The sequence below is a fragment of the Agelaius tricolor genome, unplaced genomic scaffold, assembly GCF_023055355.1.
Source record: "Agelaius tricolor isolate 1412-34295 unplaced genomic scaffold, bAgeTri1.0.p SCAF_1, whole genome shotgun sequence".
Taxonomy (NCBI): domain Eukaryota; kingdom Metazoa; phylum Chordata; class Aves; order Passeriformes; family Icteridae; genus Agelaius; species Agelaius tricolor.
The window spans coordinates 12,445,329-12,470,963 of record NW_027269261.1 but is presented as its reverse complement, the minus strand read 5'-3'; the positions used below and the strand labels follow the sequence as shown (position 1 = coordinate 12,470,963).

Here is a 25,635-nt window from a genome sequence, read left to right as displayed (position 1 = left end):
CACGTGCTGGTGGTGGCTTAAATAGTGCTACACAACTACGAACCAGTGCTGAGCCATCTACTGAGGGCAGCAGAAATCACTTTCCTTCCTGTGGTGAATAGGGTTGGTTTTGTTCTTAGCCTTCTATGATCATAATATTGTGGCTGCTGTACTTTGTACAAATCATTTGCCTGATCAGGACTTGGCTTTGAGCTGTTGAATTTCTTTTTCAGTCGGTCGTCGTCCCCTCACTACCTGACTTCAGTCCTTCAGCAGAACCACGGCCGAGCTCTCAAAGGTAAACTTGGAATTTCCTTTCACCCTCCTCCCCTGGTGTTGGTCACAATCATGGACTAGAGTCCAGCTGTTGTTGTCTCTGTCCCTGCTCTGAAGGGTTTGCTAGGTGACAAAAGAACCCAGATGTAGTACAATGTGTGTGTTATATTAGCTACTTGTGTGTTAATTTTAAATCCATGAGGTGAAGTTCAAGGTGTAATTGGGGCCGTCTTGTTCTGACAGCAAAATATTCAGCACATGCATCACTTCCAAGTATGACCTACTTAATGAATAGTTCAGTAGAAAATAAATCTGAAGAACTGAGAACCAAAGGTAGCAAATGTTAGTGTATAAAACCTGTGGTACCAAGAGGGAGCCAGAAAGTGTCTGGGGCTTGCAGCATTTCTTTTGAAGAAGCCAGTTGGGCACAGCTCTTGCACCTTGCTAATAAAACTTAATTAGGCTTGTCCTAGACAAAAATAATAATAATAATATTGGTTTTTAAGTGCTGAAAAGTGAACAGTACTCATTTTTGAAGGGTTGAGTCTTACTAAATGTGTTGCAGAGGAGTGTTGTTACAGCTCTTTCAGCAGGATAGTGAAAGGCACTGCCCAGGTGGGACCTGAGCAGACACCAGCTCCCCGATTTGCTGGCTCAGTAGGCTTAGAGGTGAGAAGGTTGCTTTTAGTTTTTGGCCACAAACCAGGAGCTTGGTTAGGCAGCAAAGCCAAGTCTTTTTGGAGACCAAGCAGCAGCCTGGCCCACAGGTGATGATGGCCATGCACCCCAGAGGTGGCACCTGGGTGCCAAGGAAACATCCCTTGGCTGACGGGCTGCTGCAGGGCTGCTGGATCTGGGGTTCTCAGGGCTTGTTGGAGAACACAGGAAATACCTCTCCTCCTAAGGATTTCGCTGATGTGTCCTGTGACAGGTTTGGAGGTTGCCAGTCTGATGTTGCCTCATCCATTTAGCTACACCAGAGGTGCCAAAATAATGACAGCTATCTGATATCATTTGGTTTCTGCTTGTGGGGGAGCATGTTCAGCATTTCTCTGGCACTAGAGGCAAGCCATTCATGTTCCTCAGGTCCCACAGGACAGCTCTTGTTCAAATGAACAGAATTCCTTGTAATAAGGTGCTTCCTCAGCCATTCTGCTGGAGAAGTGTAAATTTGGGAAATACTGCACTGTTGAGAAGAGCAATCACAAATGAAGCCAAAGCACATTGTCAGTGACACAGAGCACTGCTAAGAAGCCACTGCAGAAGTGCCTCTCCTCATTCTTTGGGAGTGTTAAGGTGCAGAAATACTCTTTGTAGGTAGTAATTCTGCATTGCATTAATGCCTCTGATTGCTTGCCATTTTAATGAGGTGGTGCTCATATACCAACATCAGATGATAAAATAAAATATTTGGCATAGCAAGTGAGGAATGGGAATATTTCACTTCCTGATTACACTAGTGGAGCAAAGTAATTCTTCATGCTTTATTTTTCTACTTTTTTTTGTTAGTTGAGTGCATATAACCTATGAATTCAGGGGCTTTGTTTCTGCCAAAGAAAGCCAAAGCAGAAGGAGAAAAAAAAGTCATATGAGTACAATGGGGTAGAGCCTAAAGTATGCTGGATTTAAAATGAAAGGCATGGAAAACAAGGAGGGAAATGTGTATGTTTTATAACCTGTATTGGGAACAGCAGCTCAGTCCCCTTACCATCTTGGTACAACGTTCCCAAGGTGTCATGTTCTTCAGATTTCTCCTTGACCAGGGGTGAAGTTAGGGAGAATTATCAAGATAAGGAAGCCACGCTGACAAACTCTGCACTCCCCCTCCCAGTACTACCCTCTCCTTAAATTCAGTAATACAGTTAATGCCTGTAATGTGGGGAAGAAAGCAAATGCTATCAGAAATGACACTGCTGATGTTGTGCTTTAACAGTTCCCCCCAGAGTTCCAGTTCAGCAGAGCTGAGAGCCTGTTCTGCTTGCTGCTGGTCCCCTCCAGCCCTGTTCTCCACTCGCTGCTCATGCATATGTACATACCTACCTACACCTCAGATGTGATCTTCTGCTCTCAGACACCCAGGCTCTTGTGAGAGCTCACTGTCTCTGTGCTCCTGTTTTGCCTGGCTAGTCCCCCATATCTGTTTCTGTTCTGTATAAGGAGTGTTCATCCTCCATTGCAGAAGTGAGCCAGAGAACGGATTGGATTTCCTGTTCTTTAAAGGGCATGAGCGTGTCCTGAAATGAGCGGGAAAGGCGTGCTTGTTTCTTTTCCCTTTCACCTTGTTCTGGTTAGAAATGTCACTCTCTGCCCTGTTACCCTCAAGGTGCCTTTCAGAAATGTAAGCAGTCTACTCTGCAAGGGATGGCATTTTGCAGCAGTGCTTCTCACTGCAGGTGACAGTGCCACAATTCACCTCAACCTTTCCTATGTGCCTATTTATTATTTAGATCTCCCTGCTCTCTAGATTGAGCAGTTCAGTGCCCTTTTCCCCCTTGTAGTCTCAATTTCTTCCATTTGACTTATTAGTGTGGAAAATTCTGCTGGAGGAGGGAGGTGTGCTGAATTAGTGCTGCATTAATGGGCCCTGCACATTCACACAGCCAGGGTATGGAGCTGCTGAGGTGCTTTGCTGTGCCACGGGTCTAATCTTTCTCTCCCAACTGGTACAAACAAAAGGCACTTGTTAAGTATAGCAACAGCATTGTCACATGAAAGTCTAATTGTGTCACTGATTCTTGGCTTCAGTGAGTGCAACGTGAGAGCTCGGCCTTTGAATGTCATAGTTAAGGTATGAGGCTGATCTGGAACAGTATTGAGCTGTACAAGGGTCATGCTTTGTCTGAGTTTGTACATTCCCCCCACACTTGCTCTTAGGTGTACGTAAGTACAGGCAAATATGTATATATAGATTTGTATTCTTTGTATATTTTAGAGGCCTCATCTTGTCAGGCTTACCTGAGTTCTAACATTTTGCTGCTTCTGCTTCACAGAATCTGATATTGATGCTGCTACTGCAATGATGCTGTTAAATACTTCCATTCAGCAAGGAATGCTGGACTGTAAGCATTTTACTCTTGTTTTTCTTCTCTGCTCACTAACTAAATACTTTCTCTATAAAATTTCAGGAAACAAGTATGGTCTAGTTTCCAAACAGTAAGAGTAGTCAGGAAGCAATTCTGGTATAATTAGTCTTTCAGGTAGCATTGCAAGAGTTTTATTAAAAGCAGCCTTTTTTTTCTTTTCCCCATTAATTTTGATGTTTTTCTGTAAAGTTCTATCCCTGCCCTCTCTGTACTAGATAGTGCAGAGTTTCTTGGCTGTTTTGATGCCTTGTGGAGACTGACCTAGAACAGAGACTAGATGGAGTTAAAGAATAAAGTAGGGATTTATTAGAAGGCCTCAATGGATACAGCTTGGGCAGTGCAAGAGCCCAGCCAGGGCTACACCCCATAGGAACCAAAATGGTCACAAAATGGACAACTGACCATGGGGTCTCTCACTTTTATAAGTTTTGGTCCATTAGTGTTTTGGAGTTAATTGTCCAATTACAGCTTTAGCTTATGAAGTCCCATCCTTCTTGTTTTCTGTCTTCAGTCCACTGTTGTTTATGCTCTTGGGCCTGAGATTTGGATCATTTGTCCTTGGTACCCAGCTAGAGAAGGAATTATTTTATCTAAATACTTTTGTGAAGAGAGCTTACTATCCCCTAATATGAAGCTCAGAACTACACACCAAAGCAGCACAGAATCTGAAAAATATAAAAGCTAAAACCAGAGGCATAATTTTCCCCTCTGCCCCTCTAGCTCTTAGCTGAGATTAGATGGTGACAGTAAACAGGCACATTGTGACTTTAAGTGCTGGAATTCAGTGTCCCTTGCAGCCAGCCAGGCACAGGTGGTCTCTCTGGGGCATTTGCCCACTGACACATCTCGTTTCTCACAGGTGAGAAACCTCAGCCTCTGAAGACACCCAAGAAGAGGAGCTACGGCAGCGCCTTCGATCCCCCCAGCTCCATCAGCCTGCCCGAGAGCGATTCCGCGGCCGCCAACATCGACCCGAGCGAGGACCACAACTACAGCGCCAGCTCCGTGGGCTCCATGGGCTCCGTGGGCTCCCAGCGCTGCGCCTCCCGCTCCAGCGTGTCCTCCCTGTCCTCCCTGGACGAGGTGTACGAGTTCATCTCCAAGGCCAGCCACGAGGGCAGCGACGGCAGCGAGGGCTTCCACAGCGAGGTGGACACGGACGGCGACTACGAGGATGATCCCCTCGGGGACAGTGGCTATGCATCCCAGCCTTGTGGAGATGGCTCCAAGGAGAGCCAGCCCAGCCAGAAAGTACTCGAGGAGCTGTGTCAGGAGATCGACGAGGAGCTGAAGGAAGCAGCGGGGTCTCTGCTCCACCTTGCTGGCATCCAAACGTGCTTGAGTTCCTTAATAAGTACTGCAAAGACCCACTGTCACAAGCAGAGGAAAAAATAATATGTTTGTCAGTGTTGAATATATACATATATTTTTTTTAATTGTGGCAATACTCTTCTACTTTTGCCCTTCACAAGGGAGATCAAAGCCATAAGAGGACTCACTGCTTTTTTTTAATTTTTGGCGCAAACTATAATTTAGCCATTTATTTTTAAATCACCACCTAAAAAGAAAATATTTAATCTTCTCAAATTAGAAGATATGCATGACTTGTGAAAACCCAAAAGCATACTTCTTAATGATCACTTCTTAATTTTTTTTCTTTTCAATAGTTGACTTTTTTTTTTTTTCAGAGATGTGTTTGTTCAGATGCACACTGTGGATCATATTTACATCTCTGTTGGCCCCATCTGCAGAGGTGAATTTTGTTCTGTCTAAGGGCTCTGACTTCCATGTAAAGGATTCAAATTCATTTTGCAATAAGAGAATCTCTTTATAGTTCCTAGATATCCTTCAGCCAAAAAATGGGTTTTTTGTGGTATGTTGAACTTTATCCCTATTTTTCTTTTAAAATCAGTGGTGATTACTTACATCTTCCTGTAGATTATGCCTTTTTTTTTTTTAATTTTCTGTTCAAAAATGGGTAAGCAGTTCTGTTGGAGTGGGTTTTAACAGTACTGTACATACAAGGATGCCTTAAGTATGTTGCAGAATTGTATACAGCTATCCAAGGTCATCTTTCCTGTTGCTGAAAGGTAGCATGATGTGCCATAAATGTTCTCACCAACGTGAAGCTACTGCTTCCACCAGGTGTTGGGCAAGCTGGGTGAAAATTAGGAGCAGAGCCACTTAGGAAGCCAATGTCCACTGTTGAAAACAGTGCTGGATTCAGCCAAAAGTTAACCTTTCCCTAAGGGAGTATTTTCCTGGCTATTTGAATGCCTTTCTTAGACTAGTGTGGGTTTTTTGCCCCTTTTTTCTTTCATTTTTTTCCTTATTTGTCAGTCTCTTCACAAATCCTGTTCTGAGCTGTCTACTTCCAATGCAAACACAGCCATGCTGCTGAAGGTCTGTTGCTCTGAGGGCCCCTTCCAGTGCCTCTTGAAGACAACGGTGGTGCTCCTGCTGACTCAATGGCTGTTGGATCAAGCCTGAAATATTTGAGGTTCTTGGTGTTTTGGAATTTAAAGCACAAACACTAGGAGAGGAAAAAAAGGTTTTTGCAGGTTTTTTTTGTTTTGTTTAGTTTTTTTTTTCTTTTTCCAATTCAGTTTTAAGAATGATTTGTTTTATTTTTTGAAAGGGAAGGAAAATACTCTGCTTCATTCCTGTTAGCCTACACCTGTAACAGGGCAATGTGTGTGCAGACATGTGTGTGTTCTGGCTATCACAAGTGCTGCATTAGCCATTAGATCTGGTATTGGATGTAATACTGATGGGTAGTAGGAGTAAAAGTCGCCATTTAAAGGAAAATTAAGTACCAACAGCAGTGGTTCTTAGGATTTCAGGAGCTGAAGATGTGAGTGCTTGGTGGAACTGCTTCTTCTTGCTCATGGGTTGCTTTTGAACTCTCATGGAAAACTGTGAAGGGCAGAGCTTGTGTCAGTGTGAAAAGGAGGGTTCAGACACACAGAAATACTGTGAGCAGCCTGAGGTTTTGCTCGGTGCCATGATTTCAGTGTCACACTGTTGAAGAGGGGTTCTGCTGCCTGGCTCCTGCTGAAGTGGTTGCAGCCTTCTGTAGCTTCCAGTGAAAGATGGACCAAGGTGCAGGTATTGTGGAAGCTGTGTTCATAGTCAGCTCCATGGTTTGATTTGGTTCTGAATTATTTTTTGCCTCAGATAAACTTGGAGCATGTTAGTACTTACTGGGAGTGTGGCTGTGCTGCTGTTAACCCTGAAGTTGGTGACAATGACTTCAGCGTATCTGAAGGGTTGGGATGCTAGATTTAATCACCATATGCAGTGACCAGTGAGAAGCAGTTCCTGATCAGCAGGTAGCAGCAGAAGCTGCATCCCCTCCATCCTTACAGCTGGGAGAACTGGAATGGTGGAAGGGGGGAGCAGTGGCAGCCCTTTCCTGGGACAGAGCCGTGCAGCGGGGCCGTGCTCTTCCTGCCCTTCCTGCTTTGCTGTCTTCCCTCTCTGCTTCCAAAGGGGAAGGCAGAGGAGCTGTGCCCCTGCCCTGTCCCACACATTGTCCCAGGCCTCTGCCCACGTGTTTGGCAGCTCAGTTGTGGAACACCTCTCTTGGCAGTGGCAGATGAGCTGCCCTTCCTTTCTCTTACATATCTGTTGGGTTCGGGTTTGTTTGCCACCTCAGTTAAAGACCCTGGTGTATATAGTATAAATGGAGTATAATTAAAAGTTATTTTGATTGTTGGGCTTTGGGTTTTTTTAGTGACATATGTAAAATGTTGATGCCAATGGTTGACTTGGATACATTTTGGCAAGACAAGTATTAATGAGCCACATTCAGTTCTTTAAATGCAGTGAAGAAGTGTATGAGACCTGTGTTCATGGGAGGTTGCTCTGTTCAGGGTAAATCTGATGTGATTACTGTGCAGACCTATACTGGCTTTTCAGATTCCAATCCTAAATTACTGATCTGCAGGAGTCACATCAAACATTTTTAAATCCAACTGCAAAATGGAAGTTGTGTGGTTTGCAACTTTTCAACAACCTGAAAAGTACAAGCTTTAATTAAAGCAAAGTATACTCATACACGTTAATAATGGTGTGGTCAAAATATTTATTGAAAAGAAAAGGTAAAATATTTTAAATGTTGCACCTGCTATTTTATCTTAAAGCACATTCTTCACACCTAACTGCCAGTGCCATTATCAAGTCAGTTTTATAAATGTACATTTCTTCAAACTAAAAAGTGCATAATTAAAAGTATTATGTTACTGCCATATAGTGATATAAAACATTTTATAATTGCCAATTCATTGTGACTATTATTTATTTAAAAGTGAATTGTAAGAATGCTTTCTGATCAAATGAACCAGAGTTGTTTTAAAACCATTCCCGTTAGCTTGTTTCTAATGTAGCATAAGCAGTGTCCTTGGGTTTGTTTAGAATAATTTTGCCAGTAGGTGACCAATTCTAACCCTTTTTCCTCTGGTTTAGTCCTTTACCCGTTTTAAAGACGATTTACAAAAGTTTAGTTTTTGTATGCTAATCTCTGTTAATTAAAATGTTTATAAATTTTATTTTTACCAAAGAGATGCAATTCATTATGACAAAATATTGCAGAATAAACTTTGTTTTATAACATTTGTGACTTTTCTGCCCACATTTTTCATTCAGATGATCAAAGGGGCTTTTCTAAAATAAACAGCATTGCAAACAGAGAAAGCGCTGTGTTCTCTCTTTGTCTGCAGACCCTGCCTCTGGTCTCAGATGGTGCTGAACGTTCCACCTTCCCATTTAAACTTCTTCCACAAGACTGGACCAGTGTGAAAAGCCCAGTGTGTGATTCATTGTGGGTTGGGGAAGATGTTTGCAGGCATCTGGAAGTCATCTGTGCAACACCTATCAGTCCATAGCAGGATTTGCTTACAGCCACATTCGTCCATAGCTGGCCCCTTATGTTTGAAGAGCATCTCATTAAGGTTTCACCCTTTAACCTAAGGAATGTTTTGACATCTTGGAAATAGCTGAAAACACTACTGCCTGACTTCTGCCCTCCTGTGCAAAGCACTTGTTTAAGCAGAACTAGCTTGAATCTTTTGCTGATTAAACATCTGTGATTATTTGCTGTTCTGTGCCTGTATTGCTGTGGCCAAGTTGCTTGGATGAGACTCAAAGATCAACAGCCTAGTACAGGACAGGTAGTTTAAAAAATGAGTCCCTGGATAAAGCAGCATAGGTCTTGCTTGGTTTTTTTTTTTCAGTGTTTACTCTCTCTAGATAATGATTTATGATGTCTGTTGGTTCTTTATACAGAAGGCCTTATGGAAAGCACACAGGTGGGAAACACCCCTCTTACAGCAGAAATAATATTCCCCATCCCATTTGTACCTCAGCTTGCTGCTCCTGGGCCAGCTTTTCTCTCAAATGCACACACATGGTGTGTGCCCTTGCAGTGCCCGAGAGGAAGGTTTCCTCCACCAGAGCAGGAAAAGGAGACGTGACATGATGTTTATCTCTATTAAAAACAGACATTGGTCCATCTCTTGTGTTTTTATTTGTTTAACCCACTGGTATCTCTGAGTTAAGCTTGCTCTCTAGGATCTGATGACAATACAACCTTCTCAGTACTTCAGTGATAACAGTAGATGATAACAGAGACTTTTTTTATTGCCATATCTAACAAAATTTAAATCACACATTACAGAATATATGTGCACTATTAATATATTTGATTTAGTGTTCATTTTAATGGATTAATAAGAGAACAACTGCACTAATTAGTTTGGACAAAATCGCAGCCATGTATCATATGTTAATGATACCTTTCTAATTGTTATTTCACTATATTATTCTGAGAACCTTGAGCTTGTTGTTAAATTTCCCAGGAGTGCTTTCCTCTGTTATGACTTTGCTGGAAATTATCCTCTGTATGGAGCCACAACTCTCAAAATAAAGCATTAACTGCTGCAATTATGCACTTACACCAGCTGTCTTTTAAGGACAGTTGTTGAAGAAATACCTAATAGATTAGATATATTTGGAAAAAATGGTTGTCTAAATTTGACACAGATGACTATGGTTATTCTTTCACATGTGTTGAGGTTACAGGTAGCTGTAAATACTCTTATTTTGAGCAGTCTGAGTGAATACATGTAGCTTAGAGTTAATTACATAGTAGTCCAGCAGTGCTGTTACTGTGAACTTTCCCAGCATATTTTGCCATAAAAATCTTCCCTGTTTTTACCCATGAGGGTGGTTCTCACATCTGGGAAAGTGGAGCAATATCACCTCTGCTTGAATTTTCAGTCTTCAGATGGGTTGGGAATTTTTTTCTCCCCTTTTCTCCAGAAGCTGCCTGCTCTTACTGTTGTAAACTCCTTAGAGCTGACATAAAATCACCACCTACCCTCTGCCAGGCTTCGTTTAAACAGCTCTCCGTTAAACAGCAGCCTGTTTATTTTCCTATTGCATCACTACAAAAGCAATCATTTCCCTCCTTAGACTCTTGACTTGTTAAACAAACCAGAATTATTTGTTTTCCCTTTGGAAGACATGATCTTCATTCCTCTTAACCCCTTTTCTGTACCTCAGTTCCAGACTGAAGTCAGCCTGCTGGCACATGCATGAGGAGGAGAGTGAAAACCACTCTTCTGGAGTGCTTTTTTCTGAAACCTGGCCTTAATATTTCCCTGCTTTTGCAGCACTCTTGCCTGCATGGCCTTCACCTGCTCACATGCAATTGACTAATCCTATTATCAGCTAGTATGTCCCTATCTTTGTTCTCCTCCATCACTGCCAAATGGTGAGGCCCCAGTCAGCAGGAAATTTGGTAGTTCATGACCTGCAAGTTGATTTAATGAGATCTGTCATGATCTTTGTGATCCCTCCTGGTGACATTCCTGCTCACCAGGAGCAGCTTTTTGGCACAGCTTGCCCAAAATAAAGAAAGAAGGACCTGTCTGTGCTCTTTCAATGTTCAGAGAAGGACATCCAGTATCCTAAATCCAGGTATGTCTACCTGAGTGTTGCTTTTATGCTGGTTTCCATAATTTCCATTTCCTTGAAATCTTGACTCTCCAGGCCCTAATGGCCTAATGGGTACAACCTAGTACTAATGGTACTAGGTTGGACTGAATTCCCAATTTCTGTATCCATTCCGGAGGTGCTGATAGCAGTTCACAATCTGGGTATTTTCATTCTTGGAAATGCAAGACGGGTCCTTTCAGACTAACCTCAGATGCTCTGATGTGCTTATGTGCTTTAGAGTTGCCAGGCAGATGTTCAGAAATATCTCTGTAGGTGCCTGTACCAACCTTAACACAGGACTGCTTTGAAAAACAGATTTTGTGACTCAATGGCTTTTTAAAAAATTTAATTAACTTGGTATCTTGATTCCTTACTAAAATCCAGTAGGATCCCAGTTGTTACAAATGCTAAAATTAGCTCAGCAAACTGAATTTTTGGTTATTTTCAGTAAGGGTACATTTTATTCTCTCTCACTGGCTTTGGAGGTTTCCATGCTCTGAACACAGTCAGGCCTCCACAAATAGCAGGCATTTTGCTTTTTTTTTTTTTTTTTTTGGCTCTGAGTAATTTAAAAGATGAAAACTCCACCTGTTGAGTTTGGCTGTGATGTGCTGGCCGACACGTCCCGCTGTTCTGCGCAGGCTCTTCCCTGGGGTCAGGTGAGGTGTGGGCAGAGCTGAGCCATTCCAAAAGGGAAGATGTTTCCTTAAATCTCTGGGTATTAACTGGAGTGCAATTGTGTTGGCTGCTGCCTTCAAATATGATGTCACCTTGCCCCAATCACAGCCCATTTTCTGGGAGCGTGATGTGAACTCCCCAGAGAAGCATCCTCTGAGTGACAGCAGCATCCCGTGCGGCCGTTGCTAAGCGACAAGATTCGGCTTTCAGCAGGATCTAATTTTAAAGTATTTAACCCTAGATCTGTCAAGGTTCATTATTTCCAGTGTGCTGCTTAATCCCTACTTGTTGGTGCCCAACTTCACAAATGCCCTGCTCCTCACAGTGGTGCTGTTTTATTTGTCACAGATAATGTCTCAGAAGGAGGAGAAGCAAAACCGCCCCAGGTAGAGCTCGATACCAAATTTCATTTTAGCTCTGATCTATACACAGAAATATGGGACACAATTAGAGGTGAAAATCCTGCATTGCTGTTCTGGGAATCTTCCTTTCTTTGCTGGCTTGTGCAAGTGGCTCACCCCTGCTTTCCTTCTAAGGAAGGGTGGATTTCAAGTGAATGAGTGCTGGTGGCAATAGCAATTGAGCTTCAATTTTTAGTAATATTATGTGTCCTCTTGTTTCTTGCTGTATTTCATCTGGGTTAAGAAGCTTGTCATCTTACCTAAAGGCATTTGGGGAAAAAAAAAAAGGATGTAATTTTGAAATTTGAGGGGTTTTAATACAGGAAAACTTTAGTTCTTTTAAATCATTACAAATAATGATGAAGATAATTACAGATAATTCTACAGAGAATTTTTGTTGGTGTTTTTTGTGGGGGTGTGGTTGATGTGGCTTTTTTTATAGTTATCTGCATTTTGTTTCTTTCTAAAATGTAGAGGCCTGGAATGCTACTGAGGTATTTTACAAAAAAAAAAAAAAAAAAAAAAAAGAAGAAAAAAACAATAAAAAAATCTGACCAGCTGTGTCACTCTTTGATTAATTACTACACATCCCTGTAAGTGCACTCAAGTCCACTGCTATCTTCTTAATGTGATATCTCATTCAGCTGAGATAATGCTGCTATAACTGGTCAGTATCATAACAACAACAAAAGAAAAAACACTGAGAACTGCACAAGCCCTTCCTCCCCCCAGATGCAGTAAAATTCAAAAAAAATTAGATTATTCACATTTTAAATGCTAATAGTTCATCTCAGCCTCATAATCCCACCTAAGATTCTTCCTCCTCCTGTTGTTAGGGTTTGAAACCGACACCACCTTGCTCCTTGTGCTGTATCTCCTTCCCAGTTCACACTAATGCACAAAGACAAGCCTGTCCCTGCCAAGGCACTTTTCCCAGCAGTTGATTTGATCAGGATGCTCTCCTGCTGCCTTTTAATCCTCCCTTCCACTGCTCCAAGCTCCCATTCCCATCTCTGGGCTCATGCTGCCCAAAAAACTGTTTATGGCTTTCTCCTCCTGTGTGGTGTGTTGTGCCTTCTCCCTGTGCTGTCAGTGAGGAGCCCTGCCCCACATCTCCTCCATCCCCCTCTTCTTGTGCATCCTGGTCTTTACACATCAAAGACCTGGCTTTAGCTCATTCCAAAAGTCCAAATTATTCCCAGAGGCACCACAGTCCTTTTAAAAATAATCATAAAAAGTAGATCATGAACAGGAATAATTCTGATCAAAGTGTTCCCTAAACTTCTGGTAGACCTCCCATCTCTCTCCTCTCTCTGCTCATGTGTCTGTCTCTGGAGAGAAGACAAAGCCACGACATCTTTGCTGTGGTAACAGCTCCAGGTTTGTGGATGTTCCTTGCATGGGTAAGTCAGGACTTCTTCCCAAGGCTTGCAGATCTGTGTCACAACTGAGGTACATGAGAGAGCATCCCCTTCTCACTCCATAATCTTCACAGTGCTCCTCTTCCATTATTTCTTTCTCTGTAAAATCAGGCAATTTCTCTCCCGGGATTTAATGTATATTGCTTTTATTTTTCTTTCACCAGCAAACCTGCAAGACTCTGGAATCTGTGTGGGCAGTTCTAGCCAGGCTGAGGTTTCTCAGCTATGGCCCCTGCAAGTGTGAAGAAAAGCAAGAAACGAGGTTGTAGAAGATGCACAGACCTTCAACAAAAGACGGCAGAGCTAGGGAAGAGGTTTCACTTCCCCGGAGAAGGGGAATTCCACATTCAAAACCCAAACTTTTTGAGCTGTTACTAAGTTCTGCTGGTTTCTGGAGCGAGTATCAGTAAGGATTTGCTGTGGAGGGACAGCAGTTCCTGCTGCTGCACGCAGGGCTGGTATGTGTTGTACCCACGTGGAATGTGAGCTGCAAAGTTCAGCTCTGACTTATCACAGGCAGCTGCCTGCTCACTTTTTCCATCTTCTCGTCCTCAGCAATTTCTTTCTGTACAAAGGCACCGCTCCCCTGGCCATGCACACACCCTGTAGATGACTCAAGCTATTTAACCTATGGGCTGGGAAGGGACATGAGAGAGAGAGAGAGAGAGAGTGACTTGTTCCCATTTCTATTTTTAAATGCTGTGGAAACACTGAAATCAAGATAATGAATAATAACTAAACTGGTCTGTGAGCTGCACTATCTGTACATACATATACATTCTTTTTTCTTTTTCTTTTTTTTTTTTTCTACTGCCTTTTTTTTATCAGAGCAATTGGGTTTTGACGAGGTGAAAGGTTATTCTAAACGAGCAGAGTGTTACAGTCACCATGAGAAATAACGAGCGTGCATTGTGAGCACACATCCTGCTGTTCAGACTTGCCGTTGCTACGATAACAGAAACAAAACACCAGTTTCGGGTGCTCGCAGCTTCCGAGGATGTGGTTTATTTGCTGCTAGTGATAGTCTGATGACTGAAGATGGCTCTCTTCCAATCATTTTTGAATTTTTCCTGTCTCTTAGAAACCCTTTTGTTGTGAGTACTTTTGAGGACATAAGTGATGACAATGAAGTTTATTTTCCCAAAGCACAGAAAACATCTTGGATAAGCTGAAATGCATTCTTTGTTTATTTCTTTATCTGCACCTATTCCCAGCGTCTGTGAGTAAAAGTTTTGACAAATAAGACAGAGGGGAAGACACGGTTTGAGCAGGAAGGGAGGAGAAATGAGCCTGAAAATAGGACGATTTTGAAACAATCACTGTAATTCTTAAATAAATCCGTTGTCTTGAGACTGCACCTAGAATTCAACACCCATGGTAGCAGCTGCTGAGCACAGACACGAGGGAAGGACAGCCTCTGTTACACTGTCTATCCTTTGCTGTCTGTTCTCCCCATGGAAACAAATCTGCCAGGAGGGTTGGGAGGGATTCCTTTGCTCCACACGTCACCTCTGAGCTTGCATGAAGCCCTGCTGCCATAACCTGCATTTATTCCCGTGGGTGTGGCACAGAAGGCTGTACTTTGGGGGTCCTGTGCCAACCACCCCACACTGCCTGGCATTCCACTGCCATGAGCTCTCTCACTCCAAGCCCCTGCCAAGAGGAGCAATCCCTTGCAATTACTGAGTCAGGGCTGTGGGAGCCTCAGGACACCACGCTGTGGTCCCTGGGCTGCAGTGCTGGGACAGCCTTGCTCTCCAGGGAGAGGTGAGAATTAAGGATGTGCTTGAGAGGAAACAGAACAAGGAAGACATTTTTTGCACGGCTGACGTTTGGGGAAGTTGCACTCACAGCTGCCATGGCAAACCAAATGGATGAATCTGAGAATTTCCTGCAAGAGAAGGGAAAAAAACCTAAATAAACAAACACACTAACTTCAGTCACCTGTGTTTTCAGGGAAATTTGCTGAAGCTGTTTGCCAAGAGCCACCATGGGATAATTGATAAATTACAATGTTGTATGTTCCTGACATTATAGGGACTCTGGGATCTGTGAGAAACTGGGCAAGAGACAGAACCACTGTAAAACACAAGAGGCTGGCCTGATTCTTAGATACACTGCAGTAGGGCTGCTCTGGTGAGCCTAAAAATCCTGCAGCCAGCTCTCAGCCTTAAAGCAGTAAGAGCACCCAGCCTAAAAGTCCTGCAGCTAGCTCTCAGCCTTAAAGCAGTAAGAGCACCCAGCTTTCATTTGCTCCTTTCACTTGTTCCAAGCAACTGGCATTGCCTCCTGTGATAAATGCCATACATGAGGTACACTTGGGTCTTGTCACTCTGGGTGGATGCAGGAGAATAAATTCTGTGCTCTTCCACTCCGAGTGCTCTCTGCCCAGTCAGGAGCACTGCTGCTGTCAGTGGGGAAGCAATTCATTCTGCCACAACCAGGCACTGTAATTCCCTGAGCTCCTCTCCCAGCTTTCAGCTGTGAAACCTCTCTGCCAGCATTCGCTGCACCAGAGCTGAGGGGAGAACTGCATCACAAAAGCATCTCTGGAGGCAGCACAACCTCGGGAGTGCTTGCAGAGTGTGTTCAAAGTATTTCAGTGTAACATTTCAATGAAAGACACATCCTAGAAAATGCAAACTTAAAAGTACAGGTTGGAGTCAAATGTAAAGGCTTTAAATAATTTTCCCATACAAAATTTACTGCATGGACATATAAGGATATACCATGGAAGGTGTGCTGCTCTTAACCCTGATCTGTTTGCAGCAGTTGCAAACCCCATTGGCTTTGCTAGAAAACTTCTGCAGGGGATGCAAAATGGAGTGGAAAGAGAAGTGTATCTGCTCTAATAGTTAAAAACTAGAGCTTCCTTATTTCTTATTCCAGGATTGCTGTTTAAGCTCTTCTAGTCAAGCAGAACAGCAGCAAGATCATTTGGATGAATGATGACAGTGTTTGTTTTGCCTATCTCCCCTTTTACACTTCCTAAAAATGCACAGTGCTGTTGCTGGCAATAGGGATCAGCAACATGTCCTCCAACACTAAGGCTTCCTGTGGAGACACAAACATGTTTACTAATCTGGCCCCCATGTCATATTTAGGGCTTGCCAACTTCACTACTGTGATAAGCAAAAGAACAGCACACACCATCAAAGCCTCAAGACTAAGTAAAAAATCAGCTTCCATTATGGGCACCTTCTATCCACTCCTACTTGAGGGGAACAAAGACAAAAGGAGGTAACAAAATGATGATTTATCACCTCTAGCACTACCCGCTACTGAGGAACAGCTATGAAGACACCGTGCTGAAATCAAGTGGAAAAAAATGATACCATGGAAACGGAACAAAAATAATAATTTGCTGCTACATCTCTGTCCTAGACCAGGAAGCCCTTAACCTGCAAATCACCAGATGCTCAGCATATACTGGTGAAGTCTCATCACATTTTGCCTTATTACTCTTTTCCTTAAATATCTGTTCAGAAACAAAATTCTGCATTGACTGGCAGTACCAAATACACCTTTTATGATGTTTTCATTTTCTGCTTGAAGTGTGCTGATGGTGTATACACGTTTAAATGTTTAGCCAGTCTGAGGATAAAGAAGGAAATGTGAGGTAAGTAGCAGAGCCTCAGCAGTCTCAAAAGGATGGCTGAATGCTGGAGAAGCTCAAAGGTGGCTCTGAAACAGAGACCTACATGCTGGAGAGAAGGGAGCAGAGAAGGGCCCCTCCAGGACAACACTGGGTGTAGAAAGCCAGAATCACAAAATCACAGAATTGTTAGGGTTGGAAGGGATCTGAGGAAATCATCCATTCCAACCCCTCTGGCAGGGCAGGGTCACCTGGAGCAGGTGACACAGCAGCGTGTCCAGGTGGGCTCTGAATGTCTGCAGGGAGGGAGACTCCACAGCCCCCCTGGGCAGCTGTGCCAGGGCTCTGCCACCCTCAGTGTAAAGAAATTCCTCCCCACGCTGAGGAGGAACTTCTTGTGTTTCAGTTTACAGACATTGCTCCTCATCCTCTGGGCACCACTGAACAGAGCCTGGCACCATCCCCTGGGCACCCTGGGATATTTACATGCATTGATGAGATCCCCTCGCAGTGATACCCCAGACTGTGGAATTCGGGTTTCTGCACAGCTGGGGATCTACCCGTGCTCTCCTTCACCGGGATATAATGGATACGCTCAGCATCTCCTTGAGAAAAATGCATATTTTATGATTGGCTTTTCGCAAATATTAAAACGAATATGATATGTGTTGTGTTAGAAAGTTATGCTGTATTTTTTTTTAGTAGTGTGTTAAATATAGTTTTAAGTTATAATGTTAAAATAGAAACTATGCTATGTAAGATACTTTTTAAAGAAAAAGAAATAGCAGCCACAGGACACCTAAATCTTTCAGAAAAAAAGAATTTATTGTTCTCTTATCAGAAGAAACGAACTTCTTCCTGCCTCACTCAGCCCTGAAGATGCCGTCAGGATTCAGAGGAAGAAGCTGACACTGACCAGACAGAATCCTGTGTTTGAATGGAATTTATGCATCATGTATGAGGTGTATGAATATGCAACAGGCTGTTGTTTTTAAGGGTTAATCCTCTGTTAACGTGTGTCCTTTTTCGGGCTTGTGCTGCCCAGAAAAAGGTACCCGGACGTCCGCAACTCTTTGTTTCTATTGTCTCACATTGTCCTAATCCAAATTGCCCAAGTTGTTATTACTCTAATTATATCGTTATTTTTATCACCATTTTATTATCATTAAACTTTTAAAATTTTAAAAACAAGTGGCTGGCGTTTTCCACATCCTTCGGTGAGGGCTGGAGGCTGTGGGGAGAGCCGGGCGCGGGCACTGACCCGCACTGGGCGCTGAGGGCAGTGTCGGACCCGCCTTTTGTCTCACTGATCCGTCATGGGCCCGCGAATACCCGCGGCTCCCTCAGCGTCTGTGCGAGTCCCGGGGCTCCCCCTGCCGATAGCGCTGCCCGGCCGGGGAGCCGCGGGACCGGCACGGTGCCAGGCAGGGATGGCGCCGGGACACCGGAGCATCGCGATTATCGCGACATGACCCCCAGCCCCGTTCGCGGGCGAAGCTTTTTGGGCGGGGCGGCGCCCCGTAGCCCGTTGCCGAGGCAACGTTGCGAGCGCCTCGTCAGTGTCACGTGACCAGACCCGCTCCACCCCCCGCAGCCACGCCCCCCTCGCCGCCATCTTGGAAGTTGCGTCAAGATGGCGGCGCCAGCGGCTTAAAGCTCCGCCCCCGCCGCCTCGCGCACGGCGCGGTTACGTCACCGCGTTCCCGCCGCCCTGAACCCGGAAGTGCGTCTTGCCATTCGCGGGCGTGCGGGGCCGCCGGCAGCGCCCGAGTCCGGCCGAACTGAGCCGAGCCGGCGGGGCGGAGATGGCGGCGGCGGCGGAGCTGCAGGGGAAGTACCAGAAGCTGGCCCAGGAGTACTCCAAGGTACCGGGCTCCAGCGGGGCCCGCGGTGCCGGCTCCGCTCGGGGCTGCAGTGCTGCTTTCCGCGGGAGCGCGGGGTGCCGGGCGTGAGGCGGGAGGTGCGGGTTTGCGGGTGCCGGGGGAGCGCGGCTGAACGGCCCCGTGTGCAGGACGTGCTGCCGTGCCCACACCGGGCTCGGCTGTGCCGGGGGACTGACACTGGCCGTGTTTCCCTTGCTCCCCGCTTCCAGGCGGGCTCGGGCCCTGGTTTTGCCCGGTGAACATTTGTCCCGGTGCCGGCCGTGCTCCCCCCGTGCGAGCTCCCGGGTGCGGGAGCTCGGCGGTGTCAGTGGCGCTTGGAAGCGAGCAGGACATTTGCTTCCACGTTTGCCTCCTGTCTGTCCCCCTTCTTCTGCCCTAGCTGACTTTGCATCCCGTCTGTGGTGCTGCTTGGCACGGGGTTTGCAGAGATGTGTAACCCGTAGTGGAGAATGCCTTTCCTTTCCATGGTGCCTGAGGTGACTTGTGAAATAGTGGAGCCTTGCTTAGCACAGATCCCTTCATTCTTTCTTCTTCACTCAAAGGAAGAGGAGACTCTTGGTCTTGAGTGGCAGCGTCCTCCAGCAGCCTTGGGGAAGAAAAGCAGCACTTTTTGTGCAGCCGCACATCAGCAAATGTTACAAGGCACTTGTCTGTGTTTGACACTCCTCCACTTCTCCCAGCTTACAGAATCATGTCTTTAAATACTCTTCTCCCTGGAACCGTTGCAAAAACACCATGTGTAGCATCTAAATAGTTTACAGATAGCCCTTTTACTGATGCCACAAAATAGCTTTAAGAACACTTAATTTGTTTTGCAGCTTTGTAGGTCACAGAATTCACATGCCTTGTTTTATACAGAGGCTCTGTTATTCCTTGGAGATCAGTAGTGGCTGAGGATGAGATAATGGAGGGATTTTGGTGCTTGATTCCTGAATGAGCATTGGAAATGTGGACTTCTGACTATAGCTTCCCAAAGTTCCTGCTGCTGGATCCTTTCTTTTAGCATCATGGTGCCCAGGAGCTTTCTTTGACCTTCACCATGCACTTCTCAGCCTGTGCCATTGCTCCTTTTCTGGAACTATTTTTTTTCATCTCATCCCATTTCTCGTGCAGTGCAGCTCATTGTGGGACTCCCCTGTGCAGAGCCCTCTTCTCTTTGTTGTTGGCTGCTTGTTGTGTGCAGGTGGAAATGGAGAGTAGCCCTGGAGTAGCCTGCTCACCTAAAGGTGCTCTGAAAGCCATGGAAGGAGGTGGACAAGAGTCTGACGGACTCAAGCAGTGCTGGGGGAAGTCCCTGCCAAAGGATTGCTTTTCCTCTTGGTTCACAGACCAGTCCAGAAGAAGGATGAGGAGAAGAGGAGACTCTGAAAACACACAAGTTGCAGCTGCTGGCTCTCTCCTGAAGGAATATTCAAAGCAGCTTTGTGGCAGCCTGTGTGGGTCCCACTTCAGCTGGGTCTGTGTGTGCAGCAGGACTGAGCTGCTTCATTCTCTGCTCCTCACATGTCCCTGCAGAAGTAGTTGTGGCACAGAGACAGCTGTGGAAAACTGCACTGCTCCTTCTTGCTAGGGAAACCCTGTGCTTGGAAGGTTTTCTGTGTGCACTGGGAGCTTTCTTGTCTTGTCTTCGTGATGCCTGAGCAGCACAGTGGGAACACTGCAGGGGAAACAGCTGTGCTTAGCAGTGACTTCTGACCTTTCAAATACACTCAGTCATCACACTGAAACAATGAGCCACTGCTGTTTTACACTGAGTCTTGCCTTTTATGCACCTGCCAGATACCTGCACAAACCCTTTTAATTTATATCTGCAACAGCTGGACTCACACATGTCTAATGAATGCAAACTGCCTTTGAAGAAACCAGGATCCAAGCAATTTTCAAGGAATGGGACAATGGAACTGTCAGTATCCTCATTGCTGCAGGGTGGAGGTACTCTGTGGAGTGACTCTGTGGGAAATAGATTTCTTGAGTATCACTTTTCACTGCAGTGATTTTAGCTCCGATTTTGGGTACTGTGTAAGTAAGGCTTAGAGGGCTTTTCTTTGTATGCTTTCTATGTTACTCTGTTCTCTCTGGATCATCTGCTGCCACTGGTAATAAGTAATTGTGCATTAAACTCCTCTTGAATTAATACAGATTTTGACTTTGAGTTCTGCTTGAGTTCCAGAACTGGTTATAAACAGTTTTGGGAAGAAGAGGGGAGAGACAGAAATAGCCCTGAATATGACCAGGAACTTCATTAGTCAAGAAAGAGGTTGCAACTTTTCCATATTTGTTCCTAGTTCTTCAGATCTTAATTATATTTAAGTAACTGGTCTCCAAGGATATTTATTAAGAATTCTGTTGTATTTGACCAAAATGTCCAGGTGGTAAAGTTACTTCTTGTTCTTTGGCAAGTCAGGATGTGAATTGGATGCCTTTTCAACCTGATACCACTGCTGTCTGTCTGAAGAGAACACTTGAAAAGGCATTCTCACCTGGCACTCCTGAGAGAATGTGATGCTTTCTGCACTTTCTCATGGATGGGTTTTGTTCATTCTGCTGCCTTGCATGGTTACTGGCATCTCTTGTTTTTCAGCTTCGTGCTCAGAACCAAGTCCTGAAAAAAGGAGTTGTAGATGAGCAAGCAAACTCTGCCTCACTGAAGGTAATCTCTAAAAACTGCTCATGTCAGGTGGACTAAGCTGTGACAAAATAAGTGTATGGGGTACTTTTTTACAAAAAAGTAATGTTAATAAAAGAATGAGGAGGGAACTTGATTTTAGTAAAAGAATTTCTGTTTTGCTGCTAGCCTGTTGTTCTCTGTAAGTGCTGAGTTTGTAAAAGGGGAAGTTTGATTCTTGATAATTATAGAATTAAATAGCTACTTGGGTATGATCTGTGACCAGCTCAAGGAAGTGAAATACATTATTTTAGTTCAGAAATGATACTTTGTCTCTTCAGTGTTTCAAAAGTGTAGCAATTTTCTAACTTGTACTTGTTTTTAATGTGTAAAAATAAATGTGAAGATTTTAAAATTAATTTTTTTTTTTTGTCATTCAGGAACAACTGAAGATGAAGGATCAGTCCCTGAGAAAACTGCAACAAGAAATGGACAGTTTGACCTTTCGAAATCAGCAGCTTGCCAAGCGGGTGGAGCTACTTCAGGATGAACTTGCATTAAGTGAAGCTCGAGGCAAAAAGAACAAGGTATGTGCTGAAGGCAAAGAAAACTTGCTTAGCAGATGTCTGCTCCTCACCTGTCAAAGCCTTATCCTGAGTTTTAGCAGCAGGTATTTTGTGTCAAGGGTTGAGCTGAATGTTCTTGTCAGAACTTGTGTTATTTTACCTGATGTGAGTGAAAACACCCATAAAACACATATTGATATATATATATAATGCATGCTGTGTAGTTCTCTACTCTTCTAGTCTGTCAGCTGACTGATGCTGAATTGCTGTCTTCTTATGGATATTTATTAAGTGTTCAAAAAAGTGGGAAATACTTTGGAGCTCTGTGATTAGTCAGCTGCTCTGCAGAAAGCTGATCACTCTTCATTTCCCATCCCCACCTCTTTGCTTTGTAATTTGGATGTTGGTAGTTAACTCTTCAGCCTGTGATCATAGCTTTTCTATGTGAATCTTGTCAAATGCTTTGAAATCTAAATTTTTAGCTTGTATTCTTTATCTTATTTCAAAATGACAGAATGATTTCAACACTGATCTTTTCTGCCAGAATGCTTGCTGATTAAACCTTGTGATGTCATATTCTAAGACCAGCTGTGCCTTCTGTAGGTAACATCACAATTCCAGGGGTGGTGTGCTTGGACTTCAGTAATTCTCAAGCATTTCTTGCTACTTTCCTCATGAAGAAACCCCTCTTAATTACTGCTGTCTTTTCTTTTTGGTGCTGTCTTTTCTCAATGTGCTGTAGTTATCAAGACTGGCTTTAGATAGATGATTCAATTGATTAGTAGTAAGATCATCTTTCTTACTTTTCCCCTAAACTCTTGCCCATTTTTCTGTTTTCCAATTCCTTGACAAGCACAGTGCTTCTCTCTACATTATTCTTGCACCACAATAGATTGTTCTTTCAAATGCAGCTTGACCCTTTTGTTCTTTTATTTCAAACTGTGTTAGTTACTGTTTTGCTAGCTGTGTTTCCAAATTTTCAAGGACATCAGCCTGTCTTTAGGAGCTTTGCAAACAATTGCCACTGAGTTTCTTTCCTGTTAAAATGCACAGCTTTAGTTCCCTGGTCTGTGTTAGAGTGCAATCCCTTTAGAAGGAGCAGAACATGTGCCCATATCTCAGGTGGAGTTCACAGGCTGGCATCAAACACAGAGGTGACTTATCTGCCCTACATATCCTTAGTTCTTGAGGTTTGGTGTTGAGTTTAAATGCATAGAATCTCCCCTGTGTTTGGAGATAATACCTTTCTTCAGCAGTGTGGTGTGTGGGATTCAGTGATCTGAGTCTTTTGGATTAAATGAGTGGAAAATGAGGAAACAGGCAGGGGGATGTGTGTGGCTGATGGAAGACCCTGTGCTTCCATGGCACCTTGTGCTGCAGCCTGCTGAGAGCAACCTGCCTTACACCTGGGCACAGGTGTGCCTTACACACAGCTAGCAAAGCAGCTGAGCCTGGGTATGGATAGTTTGGGATTGCTGACTGCATGGGATCATGCAGGATTCCAGTGAATTCAGGTGGGCTGCTGCCCATCCAAGTGATGGATTGATTGATTCCCTGGGAGTGTGGGTGGGACCCCTGAGTGGAGGCTTTCTCCAGGCAGGGTCACAGGGGGGTGAAGGAAAGGAAAGTGGGCTGCCTTGAGGCTGGTGCTGAGTGCCATATTCCCACTTTTGATGTGTCAGTCAGTGTCAGCAGGACATCTGCTGGTGTGCCCCTCTGGGAATAACCTGTGGGAGCTGTTCTCACAAACCTGGGACTTGGACATAATGAGTGCATTTTGACTCTTTTAGAAAAGTGTAGAATCCTCATCTCAGCTGAGTCAAGAACAGAAAAGTGTCTTCAATGAAGATCTTCAGAAGAAAATAGAAGAAAATGAACGACTGCATATACTTGTGAGTGAAATTGTGTTTTGTCTTTATTGTTGGTTCAGAGAACTGGTGTTACAACCAAAGATACGGAAAGTAAAGTGCTGTCTGAAAACTGGTGGGTTTAGAAGCTTAGTTGTATGCAAAGCAGTGGATTAGATTAGATTGTTTATAAAGATGTTCACTAGGAAAATCAAGTATTTTGACTTTGGATTCCTAAGACAGTGTGTGGAATCACCTAATACAATGTTTTCTCATTCAGATTTTTAACTTTTGGTGACAGCTGCCCTACTGAAAATAGCCTGGTACTGATAGGAAATTTCTTACTAGTTCATTAACTGTTTCAGAATTGCTTTAAAGTTTAAAATATTTTCTGCAGGTCGCCTTAATTAGGAGCTACTTCACCAGAGTGGAATGCATTTCATTTTAGAAAACTTGAGAAAAACCTTTTGGCTCAAGTTCAGTTTTTCGTGTGCCTGCTATTAGTCAGCAATATATTTAAAAATTATTAGTGCTACAAAACTTTCCTGAATCTTTTCTCTGTAAATAAAATAAAATAAAATTTCTATTTTTCTGAGAACTGGTAATTGCTGTTAACCTGATCTGCCTAATGAAATTGGAGTAACTTAAAGGACTGGAGTAACTTAAAGGACTGGATTCAGTAGTAAAATGAAGCTTTTTAAAAGAGCTTTTCTTTCCTTCCTGTAGTTCTTTGAAGCAGATGAGCAGCACAAACGTTTAGAAGCAGAGCTGAGGAGCAGACTGGAGGTTTTGGAAACAGATGCTGCCCAGCACCAAGCTGTGGTGGACAGCTTAACAAAGAAATACACAGAGACCATAGAAAAGCTGCAGAATGATAAAGCCAAACTAGAAGTAAGGAGTTTTTCCTCTTGCTTGCAAGTTTGAAAAGTTTTGAAATGCAATGTCTTGCTTTGTCAGCACTTACATTGTGAGATTATCTTCTTGCATAAAGATCAAGTCTCAGACACTAGAAAGAGAAGCTAAGGACTGTAGGCTTCGAACTGAAGAATGGTAAGTGGCTTTATTTCATTGATGTAAAGAAATAATTGCTGTGAAACATTGACTGGATTGTTTTTTAAGAATATCATTTTAAAAAGGGGTTTAATTGAAAGACTTTGATAAAACTCAATTTGTATTATCATGAGGACAAATGTGATTAGTGCAGGTCAAGCCCCCTTTTCCTTTGCTATGTATGGAACCAGACAATTCCACTAGACAATTTCTGCTTTCAGTAAGAGCAGTTTTGTCTCCAAGCTTTTTCAGTACCAGCAATGTTGATGAAAGTTGGAAGAATTTATTTATAATGCAAAACCATAGGAAGTGAAATTTTGTATGAAACAAAGATATGTGAGTTTGTAAAAACTGCTTCTAAGAACAGTTTGAGTAACATATCCTGAGAGAACTGATGGAAAAGAGTTTTAGAAATTCCCTTCCATTGCAAAAGCTTCTTGAACCATTTTTTTTCTTCAGCTATAATGTTCTCAGCTAGAATATTTGAACAGGGAATTATATTGTTAGTTTTGGAATATTTTCATTGTCTTGAAGACAAGTTGAAGACGTTGAGGACTGTGGCCCAAATGAAATTAGGGTGCATTTCTCTGAAGTTCATTAAACTGCATTTTTTTAGAAGAAACATGTGCAGTATAGATCTTTAATGCAATGAATAAGATGTGTAGTGAATGATCAGATGCAGAGTTCCTTCTTTGACATGGTAACCCTCATTTACCATGAGGTACCCCTCATGGGTATTTTAATGATGTTGATAGATGTGAAGATACTTGTATCCAATAACTCCACTAATACAAGTAAGGGTTTCACTAAAAATGACTTGCAAAAGAGGAGGAAAGCTGTGTGTGGCTGTTCTTTGCTTTTTTTGTGGTGTTTGAAAAGCTGTAGTTTTAATCTGTTACTAGTCAGTTCAGGCTTTGTCTATCATGTTCCATGGTGACTGGATAATTGATGTTATTGTAAAAAGTTATCCCTACTATTTTAAGTGATACTGTATTAAGTTTTTAAAAGTAATAAAGCCTGACACTTCATGTTAAACACTGAAATCACTGTCTGTTGAGCACATGGCAGGATGTGTCCCTGAGAATACTGCCCTTCTGTTTTCCCTGCTTTGTCAAGGGAAGGGATCCATTTGCCTCTGACACCCACACTTTACTCAGAAAAGCCAGAGGATATGGGACTTGACAGCCTGCATGCCTTGAAAATTAAAGGGCAGAATGTAAGGCAAAACATGTCAAACTACTTGTTTGTCATT

General features: G+C 43.4%; 2 protein-coding genes across 7 annotated transcripts in view; both read left to right on the top strand.

The window, feature by feature from the left end:
- Positions 1–8,027, top strand: part of FOXN2 (forkhead box N2) — a 30,466-nt gene extending 22,439 nt beyond the window's left edge. For 2 of the 3 annotated variants that reach the window (XM_071423227.1, XM_071423237.1), the window contains exons 4-6: positions 213–277; positions 3,246–3,314; positions 4,198–8,027. In XM_071423227.1, the coding sequence (XP_071279328.1) occupies positions 213–277; positions 3,246–3,314; positions 4,198–4,733 (670 nt within the window). In that variant the 3' untranslated portion in view covers positions 4,734–8,027. The remainder of the gene's footprint in view (positions 1–212; positions 278–3,245; positions 3,315–4,197) is intronic. The other variant, XM_071423245.1, reaches the window with a different exon arrangement.
- Positions 8,028–18,128: 10,101 nt separating this feature from the next.
- The window catches only part of PPP1R21 (protein phosphatase 1 regulatory subunit 21), a 32,014-nt gene continuing 24,507 nt past the window's right edge, over positions 18,129–25,635 (top strand). For 2 of the 4 annotated variants that reach the window (XM_071423336.1, XM_071423319.1), the window contains exons 1-6: positions 18,129–18,297; positions 20,897–20,965; positions 21,361–21,507; positions 23,277–23,378; positions 24,060–24,224; positions 24,325–24,383. In XM_071423336.1, coding sequence (XP_071279437.1) covers positions 18,238–18,297; positions 20,897–20,965; positions 21,361–21,507; positions 23,277–23,378; positions 24,060–24,224; positions 24,325–24,383 — 602 coding nt within the window. In that variant the 5' untranslated portion in view covers positions 18,129–18,237. Of the gene's footprint in view, positions 18,298–18,338; positions 20,335–20,896; positions 20,966–21,360; positions 21,508–23,276; positions 23,379–24,059; positions 24,225–24,324; positions 24,384–25,635 lie in introns of those variants that run through there. The other 2 variants (XM_071423310.1, XM_071423328.1) reach the window with 2 other exon arrangements.